This window comes from Pseudochaenichthys georgianus, chromosome 6, assembly GCF_902827115.2.
Source record: "Pseudochaenichthys georgianus chromosome 6, fPseGeo1.2, whole genome shotgun sequence".
NCBI classification, from domain to species: Eukaryota; Metazoa; Chordata; class Actinopteri; order Perciformes; family Channichthyidae; genus Pseudochaenichthys; species Pseudochaenichthys georgianus.
In genome coordinates, this window is record NC_047508.1 from 38,326,391 (window position 1) to 38,346,724 (window position 20,334).

The window sequence follows — 20,334 nt, forward strand, 5'->3', positions numbered from 1 at the left end:
AAGAGGCCCTATTGTGCTTTTTGGGTTTTCCTGTTCCCGTATTGTGTTATATAAATATGTGTGCATAAATGATCATGTAACTGACTTGATGCTTTATTTTAATTAAGATAGAATTTCAGACAAAAAATATAACTGCCAATTTAGAAGTCACGATAATCACAAAGACTTAAAAGGCCCTGTGTTGTATGGAATAGTTTCCGGTATAGGTTCAAGTTGATCGAAAATCATATGTTTTGATAATGAATGAAATCTGAACCCTGGATGAACGTTTTTCAGTGTGCTTTAATGAATCCTGAATGAAGTGAGAATAGATTTACTTCATACCTCAAGAATAATAAATGCAGAAAGCTTTTACTTGGAAGCAGAAACATATTGACCTCCCGAACAATTACACATGCTGCATCATTTCAGCAGTGGCCTCCACAGTATACTTGTTTTTATAAGGAACTGTAAAGTAGAAGAGAATTAGCATATTCTCAGCTCGACTGCTTTAAAATGTTGCAAATGAATCATGTAAGCCTCAAGTATAAGAGGGCAGTGATTCACTTCTGAATGCACTTAGTGCAATGTCAAGCAGTATTACAAGAACTGTATGAAGTATCTGTAATCCTTTTCATGCTTTTCCACATCTGCTGATATATCAGATAACTGATAGAACATAGGTATACTCACATTATGTACCTTTATCTCAAATATACTTTGTTTTATGCACAATTACAGATTTAATAAATAACTTTAATCAAAGGAATATAATGTCTCATTTGGAAACATATTTCAGTATATCATTGAGTTTAGTTAGAGAGGACATATTACGCACATTTTCAGGTTCATATTTGTATTCTGTGCCTCAGTCTGCTCTGATTGGTTAGCCCCCCGGCTCTGTTGTGATTGGTCAACCACTTAAAGATGTCCCGAACAAGGAGTTTTATTAGTTACAAACATTGAGAGTTACAAAAGTAAAATATGTAGTGAAATGGTGTGGTTGCTCAACTAAGTGATCTGTGAGATGTGATCTCTCTCTGTGTGTGTGTGTGTGTGTGTGTGTGTGTGTGTGTGTGTGTGTGTGTGTGTGTGTGTGTGTGTGTGTGTGTGTGTGTGTGTGTGTGTGTGTGTGTGTGTGTGTGTGTGTGTGTGTGTGTGTGTGTGTGTGTGTGTGTGTGTGTGTGTGTGTGTGTGTGTGTGTGTGTGTGTGTGTGTGTGTGTGTGTGTGTGTGTGTGTGTGTGTGTGTGTGTGTGTGTGTGTGTGTGTGTGTGTGTGTGTGTGTGTCTTCCTTGCCTTTCTCTTTGAAAAGTCTGTGATTAGGTCATCATTACATTACTGGTGGTGTTCCTGGCGGGATTTTAACTCACAACCTTCTGATCTTTACCCTACCTCCCTATCCATGATTAGACCATCCCTCAAAAGATCAGACTCGATGGCCATCAAAGAAAGGGCTGAGAGTCTTTTCTGAGCCATGGTTGTCCTAAGTTCATTTTTGATGCGTTTAAGCTGTGAAAAGGACCTAATGACTTATCCAAGTCAGTAGGATATGACGAGGAGAGAATATTGGCCAGTCTGCGGAGATCAGTGTCATCACTTCACATGTCAAATAGGACTCCAAAGTGATCACGTATGTCTTTGTATGCATCCAGGCGTTTGCTAAGTCCTGAGAGCAACCTGTCAATAATTACATTGAATGTCTCAACCTGGAATTTCTGACTGTCAGTCAGTACCACCTCGTGCTCCACTGTCTCGTCATCAAATACTCGTCTTTTACCAACACGGTGAGTCTCGTGCTGGTATGTCTGTGTCACGCCGGTGACGGCCCGGGCAGATGTCTCAAAGTCCGAAAATGTCCCTCGTAGTGATACAATACAAATGCGCAGCGATTCCAAAAGTCGCACAGCGGTCATTAGGTCAATGTCTTTCTTTTGCAAGCCAGTGCTCGTAAGCTTGAATTGGTGCAGTACAGTGTCCCAAAATATTGTCAGCAGAGCAGTCTCTAGTTTGCCACACAGCGCAGAGGCCTCTCGCCGTGTGTCCTGACACTCTTCGTCATCAGCCGCCAACATTTGTAAAGCCCCTCTTATTGCAGTGTAATTCTCACAAAGAGCTCTTGTGGAGTCTCCTCTGCAGCTCCTTTTGTACAGGAGAGAGATTGTAGCGTCAGTGTGATGTTTTCAGTGAACACTTTATTCCATCGGTGGGTAGAAGCAGAGCAAAAAGCATAAAGTGCTTGAAGTATATAAAAAAACTGGCTTCACGATAACTATTTTCAACACATTTGACACCAACCAAATTCAAGGAGAGTGCTGCGCACGGAATGTAATGTATGAGTGGGTTGCTTTTCTTGAGATGAGCTTGCAGCCCATTATATTTTCCTGACATATTGGATGCGTCGTCATGAGCCTGGCCACGGCAGTTTGAGAGATCCAGCCCCATATCAATGACCGTCTTCATCACGCAGTCAGCCAGACTTGACCCAGTGTGACTGTGAATGGGTTCAAATCCAATAAATCTCTCAATGACTTTTCCTTTCTCACTCACAAATCGGAAAACAAAAGTGAATTGGTCGACGTGAGACATGTCAGGTGTAGAATCTACGATGACAGAGAAATACCTTGCTCGCTGTAGTTGTGTTGCTATTGCTTCCTTTGTTCTGTCACCCATCAAACCAATAAACTCCTCACAGATAGTTGATGACAAGTATGAAGTCCTACCACGTCCCTTCTGGCCAAACTTCTGAAAATGATCCTTTAAAAATTGATCAAACTGCGCGAGCAGCTCCAGGATTCCCAGGTAGTTCCCGTTATGTGCGGATCCTAAAAGTTCGTCATTTCCCCGGAAAGGAAGCCCCCTCTCACTCAAGAATGTAATCACCGCAACTACACGTCTCAATACATCCTTCCAGTACTGACTTTCTGTGTGGACCTGCATCCCTAGAGAAGCATCCACAGTGCCCATGAGTTTAGTGCGATGCGTAAGTGAAAGTATGCATTTTATGTGCTCACGACTCGTCTCATGTTCCGTTATCCTCTCGGGATGCTTCCAATCACTAAAGCCGAGAACAAATGCATTGCTGTGGCTGTGTGTGGATAAAAGTTTGCAGGCAAAACAATAAATTGCTCCGATAGATGTAGAATAAATAATCCAATCGCGTTGAACGATTTCTCCATTGTGAAGCTGTCTGGTCAGCATATCGTTGATCAGTGAGCGTGTCCAGCCGCTAGCATCGGTCTCCCTCCGAGATGCTGGATACTTCGTTGCCCGATTATGAAAGTCTCCTCCCGGACATTTCCAGCAATTAATCCCCATTGTGCGGGGTCCTGAGAGACACAGGGAACTTCCGATGAACTTGAACCTTCACCCTGCTCTGTGACGTCCTCGTCAGGCTCGTCTTCATCTTTTTCCTCCTCTTCTGCGTTAGCATGCTAGGTTCAAGGCTAACATTGCTCGCTAGCTCAACAACATCCTCCGTGACCGCCGCCACTGTTCCTTGTGGTTGTTGCTGGCCTATTTCGTCACTTTTTGCTTTTTTGAAAAAAGCCGTTTATTGTTGGCACATTTTTTAATGCAGCCGCCACTCTCTCTTCTTTTTCTTTCTTTTCGCAGCCCCGCTGGGCGTTTGGCTACCGGCACCATCCATTTTTTCTACTCACGTGACAAAATGTGACATGAGTGAGGGTGGGGCTGTGATTCGGCTATACACCGCCGCCACGTAGTAATAAAGTTGAGCGCATACATAGTGAGACCTACAGTACAGAGACGGTTTAGAAAATATATTAATTTGACCCTATAGAAAAGCTGTATTATTTATGGCGAAGAGTGAGTGTCATTTAAAACAATGTATGATGAGTGAGGTTGTGCCGGAAAAATTAATAATAATAATAATAGATTTTTTTCATCTTGTCACTGAGGGCCCTCTTTGCTCAAGGGCCCCTGGGCACTTGCTCAGGTTGCCCATATGGTTAATCCGGCCTTGGGTGTGAAAGCGCCTATTATGTTAAGGAAGTAAACAAAGGAGTTCAATTGAGGCGTTTCAGGGAAGGGGGTGAGAGAGAAATGTTGGGATTGTTGCCTTTTAAACATTTTTGTTTAATTTGTATCATGTATTACAGTTGGGCTATATTAAAAGTAATGGATTTTAGTCCCTCATTAACTAATAATGAAAACACATCTGTTCATTTAAACTCAGCTTTTAACTGTCCCATCAGACTAATGGAGGAGTAGCCTAATAATACAGAATAACAATTTTAAATTATGCTTGGATTAATGGATTTGATAACTCTGATAACTCTTTAACTTATCACTGGAAACTATCATCATAATAATAACGTTTAGTTGGTGAAGAAAGGTGTTTATTCAAAGTCTTTTTACAGATTTGAATGTAAAGTCGTTTCTTTTACAGAGTTTGTTTGGTAGACGCTTTCCAACTGATTCAGCTCAGCCACGAAAAAAAAGTTTTGAAGGATCAATTATTCTACTGTAAGAGCACTGCAGGCAGGCAGATGGAAACATCCAGCAGTAATCAGCTCACAGAAGTGGAAACCCACTGTGTCATTCAGCCCTCCCTGCTCTGCCTGCGGCTCCACGTCGCCCTGGCAACCCGTATTTTTGGAAAACCAAGATGGTCGCAGAGACCACGGCTTTCTGGCAGGGTGAGGGCGGCATCCAATCGCTCAGCCTCCTCTCTGCGGCTGCGGAGGGTAACATAATGATATGTGGATGTCTCCACACACAGAGCCAAAGCTATCCCAGCAGTGGCGCTCGGATTGGTTTAAAGCAGGAAGTGTGCGTGTGTAGTGACCTCTGCAGCAGATAATCAGACACGAGTATAGGGTTAGAGAGAGTAACATGGTTGGGATCAGGCTCTGTGCAGGATCTCCGTTGATCCCAGTTGGCCCAGTCTGCAGGATACAGCTGGTCTCCATTAGAGTTTACACTCCTCTCGGTCTGGCTCTACTTCACTTTGCTGTATCTCAAAATTGTTTTCAATCTGAGTCAAGCTATCTAATTTGTTTTCCCTGTAAAATATGTGTGTACTAAATGTGTCAGGGTTTGAGTGCCCTTCGTTCAATATGTAAACATGAAAAAAGGTAAAAAATAAAATTCAAGAACAAAGAAAAGGATAGAAACAAAACGTAGTTGTTAAAAAAGATGTGTCGTCAAATATTATATTGCATTCCCACTCCCGCAAGCATGTACTCATACATCCATCCATATATCTATCTATCTTTGCATCAGACTTTCTGCCATTGCCTCCTCCTCTCTGACTCACATTTTCCAGAATTACACAAATATCCCCAAGAAAAAGTAATGCCAGCCTCCCTTGTAATGTCTGCACATGACCAGTGAGTGACAGATTGAGTACTGTTTCTGTTGTTTCATCTCTCATCAGAGCAGGAGAGATGTAACACTACAGTATAGTCAATATGTCTAACAGAGAAATCCCACAGCTGATGGGGAGCCAAAATCAAAATGGAAACTGTTATTTTGCTACAGTTCCGGTATTGACCAAAACTATCAACATCATCCTGTTGTTGCCTTTCCCCAAAATATACTATGTCCTCCTTGTAGGCTACTTACAGTACTTCAGCCAAGATGTTGGATGCCCAGGCAGTTTGGGACACAGCTTCAGACATCTGGCGCCCCTTAGAGTCTCAAACATTTTAAGTATGGCTGTATCCTGTTGAGTCATCGGCAAACTAAGTCGTTTGCCTATGGCAGCTCCTTCATTACTGCCTCCAAATGAAATATCAGCCATTGTGTCCAATAAAATTGAATTTGCAGCTCATCCTCTAAGGTGCTTAATGCATTGATTGTTATATAAAGCATCAATTTGCAAGGCCATTTTCCGAGTCTGCCCTAGATTGCTTTGTGTGTGTAGAGCAGGCTGATGGGGACATCTAGTGGTGGGGAGTGTGTATTGCACTGTAGAAAAAATATAACTGACAATACTGTTATAGTGATGTGACCTAATTTTAAATATTAACATATATTTCATTATTAAAGAAGTATGATTTACAGTGCATATTCTGTTTTCAGTTTGGGAACTTTTATATGTGTCTTACAGTAAAAGTAATTAATAGAAAGTTTAGCCAATTGACATTAAATGGTCAACATATTCATGTGTTAAAAAACAAGCACTGTCTCTCAGCAGCTGCTCAGACATATTCACACACACACACATTTTGAGCACAATCAGCGCACAATTGATTGACTAATTTATAATGGAAAGAAACAATCTACAAAAACAGTCAAATCCCTTTTACTGTAACTCTGCAGTCGTTTCTTTCCCTCTGGAGATCGTACTTCCTGTGTGGGTGTTACATAAGACTTTAATTATAGCCGTTTAATCAATGAATTTGCCTTAAGCATGTGAATTAATTGTTGAGACATTTATTTTTATTATTTCAAAGATAGAAAGGAATGTCATGTTCTGCTCTCAACAGATGATTCTCAAAATACGTCTCTATGATGCAGCAAAGTGAATAACTAACTACATTTGAAAATGCTTGGAGGAGACAGACTGTTCCTTTGTAGCGATTGAAGGAAAATAATAATGGTTTGTATTGACTAAAAATAGAATAGTTAAACTTCTATTTCTATCTAACATGTCTTACCCAGTTTTGAGTTGAAGTGTCACATTTACTGTGTGTTCATATTCAAAATGTCTTGGTGCCTATTAGCACTGACCAGGGAAATGTTGGATATTGGACCTCATATATCTGAAATAGCAGCATTCCCTGAAGATTAAAGAGCAATTTACTGTATCAACCCCCTAAAAATATTACTTTTTCTTACTTCAAATGCTTTAATTGACCAATAGCAGGTGAAGCAGCACAGGTGTTCTCCAGAACCAAATTACACCACAGTTGAAAGTGGTCACTCGCACCTATCCACTCCTATCAGCAAGCGTGAAAGAGACTCAAAAAAGAATGAGAAGTATGTTTTATCATCTCTAGTTGCAAGTTTAAACTAATTTATTGCAGGAATATGGAGACATTTGTACATCTACTGTTTTTAAAATCCTCCTGTTGGCAATAAATGGCGACATCTCTTGATAAAGTTATACTGAAATCGAATGAGTTCATGTTTGAGGTGTCTTTAAGCTTTTGTTTTGAAGCTGTGGTATGTCAGAGCAAATGTATCTCAATATGAAGACGTTATACTCGGTTGCATCTTGAATCCCACGCTCCATCTTTAGCTTTGTTAATAGTGTTGACAGAATGAAGTTAAGGTATTGTAATGTTAGTTTTTGCTTTCAACAAAGCTTTTTAAAATTAAGAAATTGTCCAGGTGGGTGGCGCGATATTAGATTAAAAAATGTCTGCATATCATACCAGCCTCTCATTTCTCTCTTGATAAGGAGATGCAACAAAAGAAAGCGAATCTACAGAGCATTTGTGTTGTTCATGTTGTAATAGGGGGTGTCCTGCCTTAGGGCACACTGATCCACTTCTATCCTCCCTAACTGAGTCCAGATCTGGCTTTAGGTTGCGTCTCCATCCCCCATCAGGGCTGAACTCCCAGACAAGCTATCAGGCTTTCTGCAGCCCTGAGATGTAAACACTGCCCACAGGAGGCAGAGATTCTCCGACAGCCTGATGTCACAGGTTCTCTGCAGGCTTCAAGAGCAGGATGGATAAAATGCTGTTTGTTGATGTAGGCTGATATGATAGCGCTGTCAGTTCTGACAGGAATACCCTCACAACCTATCAGTGGCTTGAAGTGATGCAGAACCAGCATTTCCAGTATAGGAGGTTTTTGTGACTTTCTTCCTCTGAAGGTGACATGCCACCTATGGAGCTCTTCCTGGCAGATTACCCTCATTCTGTCAAGCAGGAATCTGACACATGAAAGGTTATTGCACCCATAGGTGTCACTGCAGGAAGCAGCAGCCACAGGGTGAGCTGCTGGGAGGAATCCGTGTTTCACTCATTCCTGCTGAACTCTCAGGTGCTGTACTGTATGGGTGGCAGCTGGGGTTCCCCACTGTCTGTGACTGCAGCAGGCGGCTATCCCCTCTAATCTGATGATACAAAGATTATCCTGAATTTAGACACCTGTTTACTTCCAAACATCGTCACCCTGGCACTGAGACCGCCCATTCAAATGACTATATTCAATGTGAAACAGGGCTGAACGCACTTTCGATTACAGTCATTTAAATGCTGTTTTATGTCATGTAGGACAGGACATGTTTACCTTTCTACCAGATTTATTCTGCTTCACTTAGACATCACAACGTATGTTGAACTGATCCTGTTTGAACAACATACATTGGTCAGATAAGATGCTCTTAATATTGTTAAAGAAAGCAAGATAACAGATTGACTACCCCATCAAAGACGAAGAATTAAATTAAACCTTCTAGTGCAAGATTCTCAGTTAGTTTGAATGAAGTACTACTGCTGGTTATGCTTGTCAAAATACTTTAATTGGTTTGCAAATAACATATTGTGTATGTGTTACAAGTGTTTCTATGTTTTGAAATATTCAATTACCTCCGCAGTCAGTCGTGCTAAGACCTTGAAAATATTGTTGCTTTTACTCAAAATCTAAATTGCCTGTGAAGTCAACTCCAGTTGTGAAAAGATGCGATCTACAAAAAATGTGAACTAAAAAAATGTGTAATGGTGGGCTATGGATTTCCTCTTTTAACGTTGTGTGTCACGACGATACATCTTTGATGGATTGTCAAAGTTAATGGGACGTTACAAGCACTTCAAGGCAACTAAATAATACACTTCACAACACATTTGCTGTACTGAGACGGTCGAGACGCGTCTACATTCCAGAAATCATAGAGCACTGAGTGATTGTGTTGCTGTCAGAACAACTCCAAACAAAACATAAAGAATAACATCTCAGAGAAATTAACTTACATTAAAAGTGTGGGTAAAACATTGCTTTGTGAGGATGTTACCATGCAGAGCCGCTATGAGCGTAGCTGCAGGCTCTTAGTCTTGATTTGAAAAATGGTTTATATTTCATTGACAAGGCTCTCACTGCTGTATTGTTTTCAACTGGATTGTAGGGGGTGTCAAACTTGAATACACAGTGGGCCAAACTGGTTCAATGTTTATCGAAAAACTTGTTGAAATGAACTTATTGCACATATTAAACCTGGGACTAACAAAGCTTAAATGATTGCCTATAAAAACAACATTACACATTAAATAATCAGTTGCATTCATTTCTTATGGCTCTATCTGCAGAGTCATTTCTCCACAGGCCAACAGCTTCAACAAAACTATTCCCCTCAAAGAAAAAAACAAACCTGCCCTGTTGTCGTGAGAGAAAGTGCGACAGGAAACATCCATTAAACCCAGGTTGCTGCTCTGTGATGCTAGTTCAGATACTTGGCGTCTCATCTTGGGTGCAAGGTCATCAATGTTTGGGCTCAGGCTCTGAGCGGAGGAAACCCTCAGGACTGAGTGAAGGTGTGCGTGCAATATACCGGCGGCCCAGATCTAATAGTAATTACAAATGATCCTGCGGTCCGAAATTAAATCCACCAAGGGCCTGATTTGGCCCCCGGGCCTTGAGTTTGACACATGTGGTGTAGATCTTTGTTTGAAGTGTAATATCAGACAGTGTGACCGTGTATGCTAAATGTAGGCAGCTAATACAGTAAATTAACAAGAAAGCTGAGACTCAAGCACTTCATCGCTGTTGTTAACAGCTGTAGTTAATGTACCATTTGTCTTCCTGGCTCACTTGTATTATTTGGTGGTGCATTTTCCCCAGGAAAATAGCACACACAGGTTTATACAGCTCAGCTTTGATGTTTTTTAACAGCTTAACTCTTACCGTGGCATCAATCTGTAGAAATATTTATATTCTCACATATTGTATTATATTGATTTTGAAGCCTGACTTGCAGTTTCAGACCTGGGAAATCTCTTGATCTCATGCTTTACTTTTGTTATTTCTCTCTTTCTTCACTCTTTAAATGCAACCCGAAAGTTGCCAAAAGGTCATGCCCACTCTCGAAAGTCATTACAATTCTTCAAAGTTATCTTGGGGACTGGGATAGAAGTGGATAAGGCAGGTTGAGAGAAACTGGAATCAACAAGAAAAAGTCACCTCTACGACACGATTCAATATGAAACAATAATACTTCATTGTCAGAGAAAGGCGGACAATTTTGTCGAATCCCTGCAGCTCCATTTGCAGCATCAACAAGGACACATACTTAAGACAAGAAATACAGTGACAGATATTTAACACAGCATTTCAATCACTGAAGAAGATGTTCAAGACTCTTTAGAGTATATTTGACCTGGGATTGACTGGGGCACAAAATAGTTTATTAGTCTTAACGTAATAAACCGTGGGACGCTGTATCTCCGTTTCGATGGCAACCATTAATATGTTACTAGAACTCTTTAGGTAATACACATTAAGGATTTACACATGCCACATAGTCTCGTCTACATATAACCGACTCTCAGTGATTGACACCTGAAGCTTTAATATATCCAACAGAGTCTTCTCATCGCTTCTTGGTCTTCATCCCGAGTCTTGAGAAAGAGAGCGTGAATGTCTACAGAGTTCGATATGTGCCTCTAACTGTAGGGCCACACTTTCTCCACTGATTCCAGCTATTTAAGAAAGTCTTTCTGGGGATCTGGCCCATTTTTTTCAATTAATGCTCCTTTCATCCAGCCAACCATTAGAAGTCCATTACAGCCCGCTCCTCCCAGGGAGAGCCATTCAGCCGCGCTCCATCCTCTGATAACAGGAGCGTCTGGACTGCCATGGAGAAATAATCAACCTTTTAAATTGTTTCTTCGGAGGTTGCTGTTAGATGCAAGGCTTTTGTATTTAGTTTCTTTTTATTTCTTTAATTCTTTTGTTTACTGTTTCTTTGGAAATTACGTTGATACTCTTTCAATCAGGAGAGACTGTTTGGTGCATGTAACGATATATATTTATTGCCGGGAATACACAGATGCATGTAATGGTATTTGGTGATTAGACCCCGTTGAGTCACCTGAAATGACAACTGCGAGGAAGGGGAGAGAGCCGATTTAAAGGTTTAGCAATGCACTATGATAGGCTTGTGGGAATAGAGGCGAAGTGATTTAGCTGGGGAGTGACGCCCCCGATTGCTGATTGAGAGGAGAGAGAGTAGTAAGCTGGGTGTAGCTCTCTTCATCCTGTAGCCTCCCCTCTTCCGTTACGCCGTGAGAACTACAACACCAAATGACACGTATACATAGCCAAACATATTAGCATGTTGTGCTACACGTACGAATGAAAATAAGAAAATTAAAACATAAAACAAATACCTCGTTGGCCGCTTGTCGTGAAAGGAGATTCATCTTACAGTTCCTTTTCTGTATAACTTTGTCACATTAAACTTTGTCACAGACTTCAGCAGAGCTTCAAACAAAGGGTCCTTCTTACATGTAGGTCGATTATTTTCATTTCCTCGCTCCTCGCTCCTCGGTATCACCGGAAGTTGATTTGTCTGCGCCATCTTGAGTAGAGTCCCATGGCGCTTATTTCTGCCGGAGGATCGAGGAGCAATAATGGAGGAGCGATAACATAATTAACATGTTATCATGCCATATTTAACGATTATAAAATAACATGAAATAAAGTATTTATTTATCTAATTGAACTATGACGTTAAATTGTGTTATTCCTTTTTAATTAAGGCAACTTTGTTACATCATTTACACTGGGAATATGTGAATGAGGCCCAATCCCAAACCGCCCCTACACCCTACCCCTCCGTTTGCGCGTTCACGCGGAGGGTCCGCCATATTAAGTGCTGTTCCAAAGCAACGAGTGTGGAGCGGTGTGGAGGGGGAGTGGGCTATCAAGCCCTCAAACAGCGAGTCTGCAGCGATGCTGACTTGAGACCGGTCTCTACCTGACCGGTCTCCACGCTGTGTGTGTCCGTCAGGAAACACGCTGTTAACAAGTAGTTCCAGCAAACATCCACTGATAAACTGCGATGTTAACGACCTCATGATGACCTCATATGTTTTTAACTTAGGATCAAACCTGTGTTTAGTCTAGAAAAAGGTAAATGTGTGCATTTTATTAAAAAGTTGTGTATATTTACAGACTGTTGCAAAAACTAAGAAGCTTATAAACATCAGGTTTAAAACTAAAAGAGCTTTACAAAAATGAAACACAATGAAAGATGTTTGGAGTTTTATTTGAGTTATTAATTTACATTTTTTGTCAAAGAGATGCTGATTTGAAACCGTTGTTACATACAGTTACGGCATTTTCTGTTTCTGCCGGAGAGAGGGGAGGCGGTCCCAAAGCTTGCTGCTGTATTTGTACCCTTAACCCTTAATGGAGGGAACTTCATTCAGCTGTGAGTGTGGCTACAGACGGAGAAAAATATTTTTTTGATTTCATAACGACACAATTTCCCGATTTTGGATCAACAAAGTACATCTTATTATCTTATACTAACAGAACTACGCCAGTATATTGCGTACAGCGCCCATAAACTATGGCGCACCCCCCCCCCCCCCCCCCCCACAAATCAAGTTGAACTTCCCCAGCCCCAGTAAAAACCAGAAGTTTATGTGAAATAGTTCTTTTTGTGAAATAATGGTTTTAGTGTGCAGTTATAGGTATTTGTGTTCATTTAAAATAAATCAAACTCCCAAAAAACGTATACAGCTTTTATTAACATTGGAATTTACTGTGTAAGCGGCCGCGGGGGGAGAGCTTTAGAGAGCTCTCTCCTGAAAGACTGAGAGGCTCTGATAACCTCAGCTCAGTGAGGTAAAGGCACGCCTTTATATGATCATTATAGTTATAAAAAAATAAGAGAATAGATTTTCATCTATTCTCTAATAGTATAAAATACTATATGACAGTAAAAAAAAGTTGTTATTAATAAACAAGAATACAGTTAGGGGGAGTGATTTGTAAAATATCGATAAATAAAAAGAAAATCTGTTTATAGTTCTGTTTCATCTGGGTGTTGAGAGATGTATCCATAGATCTCTTAATGTTGCTCTCAAAGTGCACCAGATTGATGCTTTTAACTTCAATATTAAAAAAAAAAATCTTCCCGGGGGAACATGCCCCCGGACCCCCCAAGAGGAGGTTAGGTCCGCCCCCCACTTAAATCATGTTCAAATGGATAGGATACTAAATACATTTGCACACATCTTGTGTCCATATCTTTCTGTTTTGGTGGTCATGCCACAACCGTGCATGCATGCGCGAGTCATAGTGAGTGTCTGCATTTTGGGGGGGGCGCCAGCTAAAATCTTTCCTAGGGCAGCAAATTGGTCAGGGCCGGCCCTGGGGGTAGGGTCGAGGGGGTGATTTGGGATTGGGCCAGAATGACTAAAGATGGTCTTCCTGGTTGAACTTGCGCTAAGCTCCATTTAGACTTACTGCTATGTACATGAGTGGCTGTGGCTCAAGAGGACCCTGCATTCAACATGTTGATTTGTCCTTTGGCAAGATACCAGCAGTAGATTACCTAAGCAGGTGTCACATTGTATTGCAGCATCTATCTCTGTAGGAATGTGTGTTAATGTGTGAATGCAGATGTTCCTTTTTTTTAGGTAAAAGCACTTTAAAGGGTCGCCTAGACTAGAAAAGCACTATTTAATTGCAGTCCATTTTCCATTCGTGTTGCATACACTAAGCAATCTCTTATCTAACTAAGATCTGCATTGTCATATCTACACTGTAGCTATGCACAAATGACAATAAAAGCCTTGAATCTTTAATCTTGACCCTTGAATCACCTTCTTCCAAACATAACTCAGACTGGGTCATCTGGTGTCTTTTCATCTGTGTTTCTCTTCTCTCTGATATCTCACAGGTTCTTGCTGGAGAGGAGGCTGATATCACCTCCAGCATGCTGAACACCGAGGACGCAGACACCGCCGCAGAGAAACTGGTGTACAACGTTGAGTTGCCGACCAATGGGATGGTGGCGTTGAAAGAGGCGCCCGAGGAGGAGCTCCTGAATTTCACACAGTCTCACATAAACAAAGGGGAGGTCATCTTCATTCATGAGGGTGAGGACACTGCGATGTATAATAATATTAGACCACTGTCAGTCTCTATCTCAGAGAACTTGTATTACAGCAGCATTGTATAATGTGTCATCTTCTTAGAAAGCATCTAATAAGAAATCTGAATTCCTCCAAAAGTTAACAGTAATAATAATAATAATAATAATAATAATAATAATAATAATACATCACATTTATAAAGTGCTTTTCCTGGTGCTCAAAGCGCTTACAAGCAAGTAAAACTAAATAACAACAAAAGTAGAAAGTGCTAAGCTCGGAGGAATAAGGGCAAGGGGTTAGCTGATTAGGAGTTGAAGGCAAGAGTGAAAAGGTGAGTTTTGAGGGATTGTTTGAATGATGTGAGAGTGTTGGCGGATCTGACGTGGCTGGGGAGGGAGTTCCAGAGTGTGGGGGAGGCTGCTGCGAAGGCCCTGTCAGCCCAGGTCCGGAGCTTTGTCCTGATGGGCTGCAGTAGGTTAGCTTCAGCAGACCTGAGGCGACGGGTGGGGGTGTGTCGTTGGATGAGGTCACAGAGGTAGGGGGGGGCAAGGTTGTTGAGGGCTTTGAAAGTGAAAAGTAATATTTTAAAGTCAATGCGGTCGATGAGAGGGAGGGTCTAATGCGGGCGATGTTCTTTAAATGGAAGAATGCGTTTTTTGTGACCTGGTTGACGTGAGGGAGGAAAGTGAGGGTGGGGTTATGACCCATGACACTTGTAAACCCATACTATACTGTATATGGTGGTATTTTACTCCAGTAAGAGAACGAATACCCACTGTTAAAATCCTTTACTACTTATATAGGTCTGCATTTAAAACATTACATTAGTAGAAAGTAATAGAATCTTTGTATAATCAGCTGCGTAAACGTAGTTGAAATATGAAAAGCAAAAGTGTTCATTTCGCAGTAAATCTTTAAATGTGATCGTGACAATCTATTTTCCAGCTGATCCAAGACGCTTTTCAAATAGTTTCAACTAAATATGAGGATTTCCTCCTTAATCCTATAGTTTACCGCAAACATTACAATTCAACACATAACTACAACCAAAGCTGTATGACAAAAGCAGTGGAGTAAAGAGTTTAAAATGGCCTCTGAGGTGTAGAAAAGTGGAAGTATAAAAAAGCATAACATAGACAAACTCAAGTGAAGTGCAAGTTCCTCGAATGTCTAAGGAAGTACAGTAATTAAGTTATTGTGCTTAGTTACATTTCAAGCACGGTCAAGATATCACCGTCATTTGTGTCCCTTTGTTGTGCCAAATAAGTGTGATTTTCATTAAGACAATACCCAGTTTTTAAATACCTTCTGCTTGGAAAACAATAAGTGGTATATATATATAAATAAGTATAATAATAATATGATATATAAGACCAGTCAGTCACTTCCTCTCCTCCGTCCCTGCAGGTGAGGAGTCTGGAGGCTTCAGTTTCACGGTGTCAGACGGAGAACACACGTCTCCTCTCTACCAATTTGTCGTCACAGCCAGACCTCTCACCATCACCATGGTTACGCAGGAGGAGCTCATGGTATTTCCAGGTAAGACGCCAAAATCCTGCGGACTTTAAGTTGTGAAGATGGCAGTGATGATAGGATTACCGCTCGTTCAACCTAGTGTTTGTGGCCACATAATAATAGGTATTTTTTTAACGATTGTTTCTCAGACATACAAGACAAAGTCAGACATAAAAGATTTAGATTTAGATTTAGTCTCTCTTTGTCCAGTTGTTTGTATTTCCATCTTATGTTACATGTAAATTAAGTTATATAGATCTTTATTTACTACTTGTATCATACAAGTTTGAAGAAAAATTATTGTAAAGAACACTTTTTTATTATTTTCAGTATTTCTATTTTGCAGCAATGACCAAGGAAGCTTGTTGCTGAAAAAAACTTTTAAATTATTTAATTCCTAATTTAATTTAATATATATTAAGTGCATGTGCTTCATTTGTTTGCATAATACAAAAGGAATGTACTCTCACTTTAAACGTAATCCTCCTTTTGCAGTTTAAATAGTCCCAGTACACCACAGAGAAGTTCTTACGGTTCAAGTGTAAATACTCTGGAAATAAAATGTAAATAGATTTTTGGTTGTCAAAAAACACCACGACTTCTCCAGATGGAACCTTTGAGAAATTACTAGTACAGTGTCATCCTCAGCTCTATTCATAATAAACGTAACTATAATGCAAGACATATGAGAGGAGTTGTCACATTTTGAAAGCTTGGATATATTTGGGTGTAAACTCAAGATCAGGAAACTCTTCTTCACAGTAATGTGCACATGTCCACAAGCTACACTGCCATGAGGCCATTTACCTCAACACTGTGTGTGTGTGTGTGTGTGTGTGTGTGTGTGTGTGTGTGTGTGTGTGTGTGTGTGTGTGTGTGTGTGTGTGTGTGTGTGTGTGTGTGTGTGTGTGTGTGTGTGTGTGTGTGTGTGTGTGTGTGTGTGTGTGTGTGTGTGTGTGTGTGTGTGTGTGTGTGTGTGTGTGTGTGTGTGTGTGTGTGTGTGTGTGTGTGTGTGTGTGTGTGTGTGTGTGTTATTACAGGAACAAGGCAGTCTATCACCAGTGCCAATCTGGGGGCCGTAACGAATGAGGATGGAAATGAGATAAGCTACTCTCTGATCCGCCCCCCTCGTTTGGGAAGACTCATCCTGGCCAACGACAGAAACCAATACGAGGAAATTACCCGCTTCTCACAAACACAGGTAAAGTAATTACTTTCTGTGTGTGTGTGTGTGTGTGTGTGTGTGTGTGTGTGTGTGTGTGTGTGTGTGTGTGTGTGTGTGCGTGCGTGCGTGCGTGCGTGCGTGCGTGCGTGCGTGCGTGCGTGCGTGCGTGCGTGCGTGCGTGCGTGCGTGCGTGCGTGCGTGCTCCTTTTCGTAGACATTAACTCATTTCCTTTCCTCCCTCGTTCAAAGGAATGTTCCACATTAACCTTTGAAGATAATAATACATCATTAGTAGCAGTGAAAAGTAAACATTAAGGGAATAACAATAATGAAAAAGATGGATTCAATGTTTTACAGCGAAAGCATCTGTTGATGGATTTTTGGTTTAAATGATCCGTTGCATTTAGCGTGCACTGTAAGTTCAACTGTTATTATTCATTTTCTCCTTTTCAAAAAGCTTTAATCCTCTCCACGTTCAGGTACACATTCCTATTAATAGCAGGTTTGTGTTACTAAGTAGTCACAGCTGTTAAAGGCTCTCGAGTCGTCTGCGTCAGAGAACGTCAGGCAGACTTAATGCCACTTTAATGCATAAAAACGCAACTAATCCTCCTTTCAACGCCGACTGGTGCTGCTGATCTCACCGCTCTCCCAGAGGTGGAAATTAAGTCATTTAAATGCTTGTGGTTGCAGCTCTTGACTTCCCTGCCTGTAATTTGTACTGTTATTTTGTAGATTTTCCCCAGCATTGACTTTTATATTGGAAAAGTCAATGCAATAGACTCGATAGTACAGCTCACACTATTTAGATTTAAAGAGCCATAACTTTGTGTTTGTTGACAGAAATGTTAATGACTGTAAAGAATGTTTCCCCTTTATTAATCTTACTTTAATCACCTAACAAGTAAAGTGTGTTCCTTTCAGAGAAACAAATTAAACCAACATATTAGCTCATGGAAATGTGACTAAATAGTAAAAGTTATCCTTTACATAAATTACAGCCGTACCAAACATCAACGGACGATGATATATAATTGCATTCCATTTTGTTCATGTTCCTCTTCTTCACCAGCAGGGGGCCTCATTGAATTTGACTTCAAGGTTCAAGGCTTTCATTGTCATTGTACATAGTTACAGTGTAGTTATGTCGATGAAAATCTTAGGTCCCAGGCTCCTCCAACAGTGCAACACAATAAACAGATAAAATAGTGAAAGTAAATACAATAAAATTGAATAGTAGTGCCATAAGAGTCTATACAAGTGATACATGTGCCATTGTGATGGTTAGGGTCACCATAAGCATGTATATTTATGTATGTATTGATCTATACATTTATTTTTTAAATGCATATATATATATATATTTTTTTTTTTTATTATTTTTTTTTTTTTATCTGCATTTTTAAGGGAATTAACAGCATTTTCAGTTTTTACTGTACTGTGTTGTAACCTCACAAAGAACAGAACATTAACACTTATTGGCAGTAAAATAAAAAGCTTTCGGCTTTATTGGCCTATGTGTTTTCTGGGTGTGGTTCCGGATTTCAAAGAGCCCCTTTCTTCATTGAGTGTGATTTATAATACTCAGATTATATAATAAAATCTCAATATTTTACTGTTTTTACATAACTGTGGGATTTTTTTTGCAATTAATAGATTTTGTTAACGCTTATTGAGTACATTGAACACTTGCAGTAGGCTCATGGCAGAGTTCGTCTGCGGTGTGTGTTCTCACTCTTGTCTCCATCTGATTTCCATCCCTGACATCTTGACCGTGCTTGAATGAGCATGAGAAAGAATTCTTCCCTGCTCTGTTTAGAGAGTGACGGAAAATCTGACACTACGTTCGAGTTGAAAACCTGATTTGATGATTGGTGTAATTCAGTGTGTGTTTGTGTGAATACATGAATACACTCTTCAGCTTGCTTTGTGTCTCCGTGTGTAAGAGGGGAGTTGAATTCAGGACACAGTGACCTCAGAGAGCAACACCCGCCGTCACATCCCAGTACAGATGAGCCAAACCACTGCAGCCATTTGAGCTCCGATTTAACTGCACTGTTCAAAATGATTTGTTGACTCAACTTGACTTAGTCAAGTCATCTTGTTGCTTTGACTTAGTTAAGTTGTGTCAAGTTGATTCCACATTTACTGTCAAGTCTATTACACTTCAATACATTAGTTGATACAACTTGTAGTCTGTTGACTCAACTTCATTTGTCAAGTTATTTGGACTAGAAAATATTAGTTAAGATAACTAAGAAGAAGATTTTGGTTAAACCTATTTGATTAAGTTCTTAAAAATGTGTTAATCAAGTTGGTTCAACATGTACAACTTCTAGTACCAAGTTAACTAGTCTTACAAACGTTAGAGGGAAAATAGAAATAAAATACTTTAGAAACTAAAATGTCTTTCTCTTCCAAATTACTGAAATAAAACAAAAGTCATTAACAAGTGACTGAAAACAGGAGCTCAAAATGCGTTTATTGACAAAATATGGACTTAAAAATGATTTCTTATATAAAATGCTTGATGAAAATAAAGTCCAATTTTCTTTTTTTATTACTGACCCTAAATAGTTATTATATGTCTCCAAAAGACACATGAGCAAGGATATGAAAAAGTGAGCTACCTTTCAACTAACTTTGAAAATGTTTCTTTACATGATCATCTTATTCAATAGCGGCCCGTCCTAACATAATGCAATTATCAAAAGTGTTCGACAGCTCTGATTCTGATTCTGATTATCTTCTGATTTTGTGTCCCCTGACACACAGCTGGAGTCCGGCGCGGTGTACTATGAGCACCAGATACCTGAGGATCCTTTTTGGGTTGTGAGGGACTCCATAGAACTGACTCTGTCCTCCCAACCAGCCCCAGACGTCCGTCACATTTTGCCCATCACCATCTCTTACTACGCGGCTCACAGCAACATCTCCTCACAGCTGTGGAGGAACAAAGGTACGATAAAATGTGTAATAAAAAAATCTTAACAATCATATATTTGCAGTTGTTCAAGTATTCCCCCAGATATTGAGATGCAGAGAAGATAAGTTAAGCCTGTGAAGCCCCATCATAGGTCTGCACCTAAGATAATAGTTACAATCTGAAGGTTTAGTCTTTAGTCAATTTAATAGATGCATATTCAATAATTCAAACGTTATTCATACAGGGTAGACCGGCTTAGCGTACATGATCTATTACAGCAAAAACCTGTTAACAGTCAAAGTAAACAAAGAGTCTTATTAGAACAGAAATCAGACAATATTGTTTTAGCTTGCCAAATTCCTGAAACAGAAATAAGATATATATTTTGAGTAACAGTCCCTCTGCTTATTTCATGTTTTTGTATTATGTAAACAATACAACATGGTGTGGGCAGAGTAACACTTTAGAAACTGAATAGTGTTGTGTTTAACTTTAAACAGTAAAACCTTTTTCTTTTTCATTTTGGAGAATACCTACATTTGCATAGGATTTAAGTGATACCCTAGTTTAAAGGACCTTAGTTTAAGTGGGAATCACTGAATAGCTCAAGTGTTATCATGTTATCAACTCTATTTACAAGCCGGTCCCTCCACCTAATGTGCCAACATCCAAAATTAACTGTGCTGCATGGTTTAATATTGTTTTCCCAAACTGCACCACAACTTGT

General features: G+C 40.1%; 1 protein-coding gene across 1 annotated transcript in view; it reads left to right on the forward strand.

Moving 5' to 3' along the window:
- Window positions 1–20,334, forward strand: part of cspg4 (chondroitin sulfate proteoglycan 4) — a 113,462-nt gene that overhangs the window by 88,542 nt on the left and 4,586 nt on the right. The window contains exons 7-10 of the mRNA XM_034084496.1: window positions 13,806–14,004; window positions 15,409–15,540; window positions 16,557–16,717; window positions 19,457–19,640. Of these exons, the coding sequence (XP_033940387.1) occupies window positions 13,806–14,004; window positions 15,409–15,540; window positions 16,557–16,717; window positions 19,457–19,640 (676 nt within the window). The remainder of the gene's footprint in view (window positions 1–13,805; window positions 14,005–15,408; window positions 15,541–16,556; window positions 16,718–19,456; window positions 19,641–20,334) is intronic.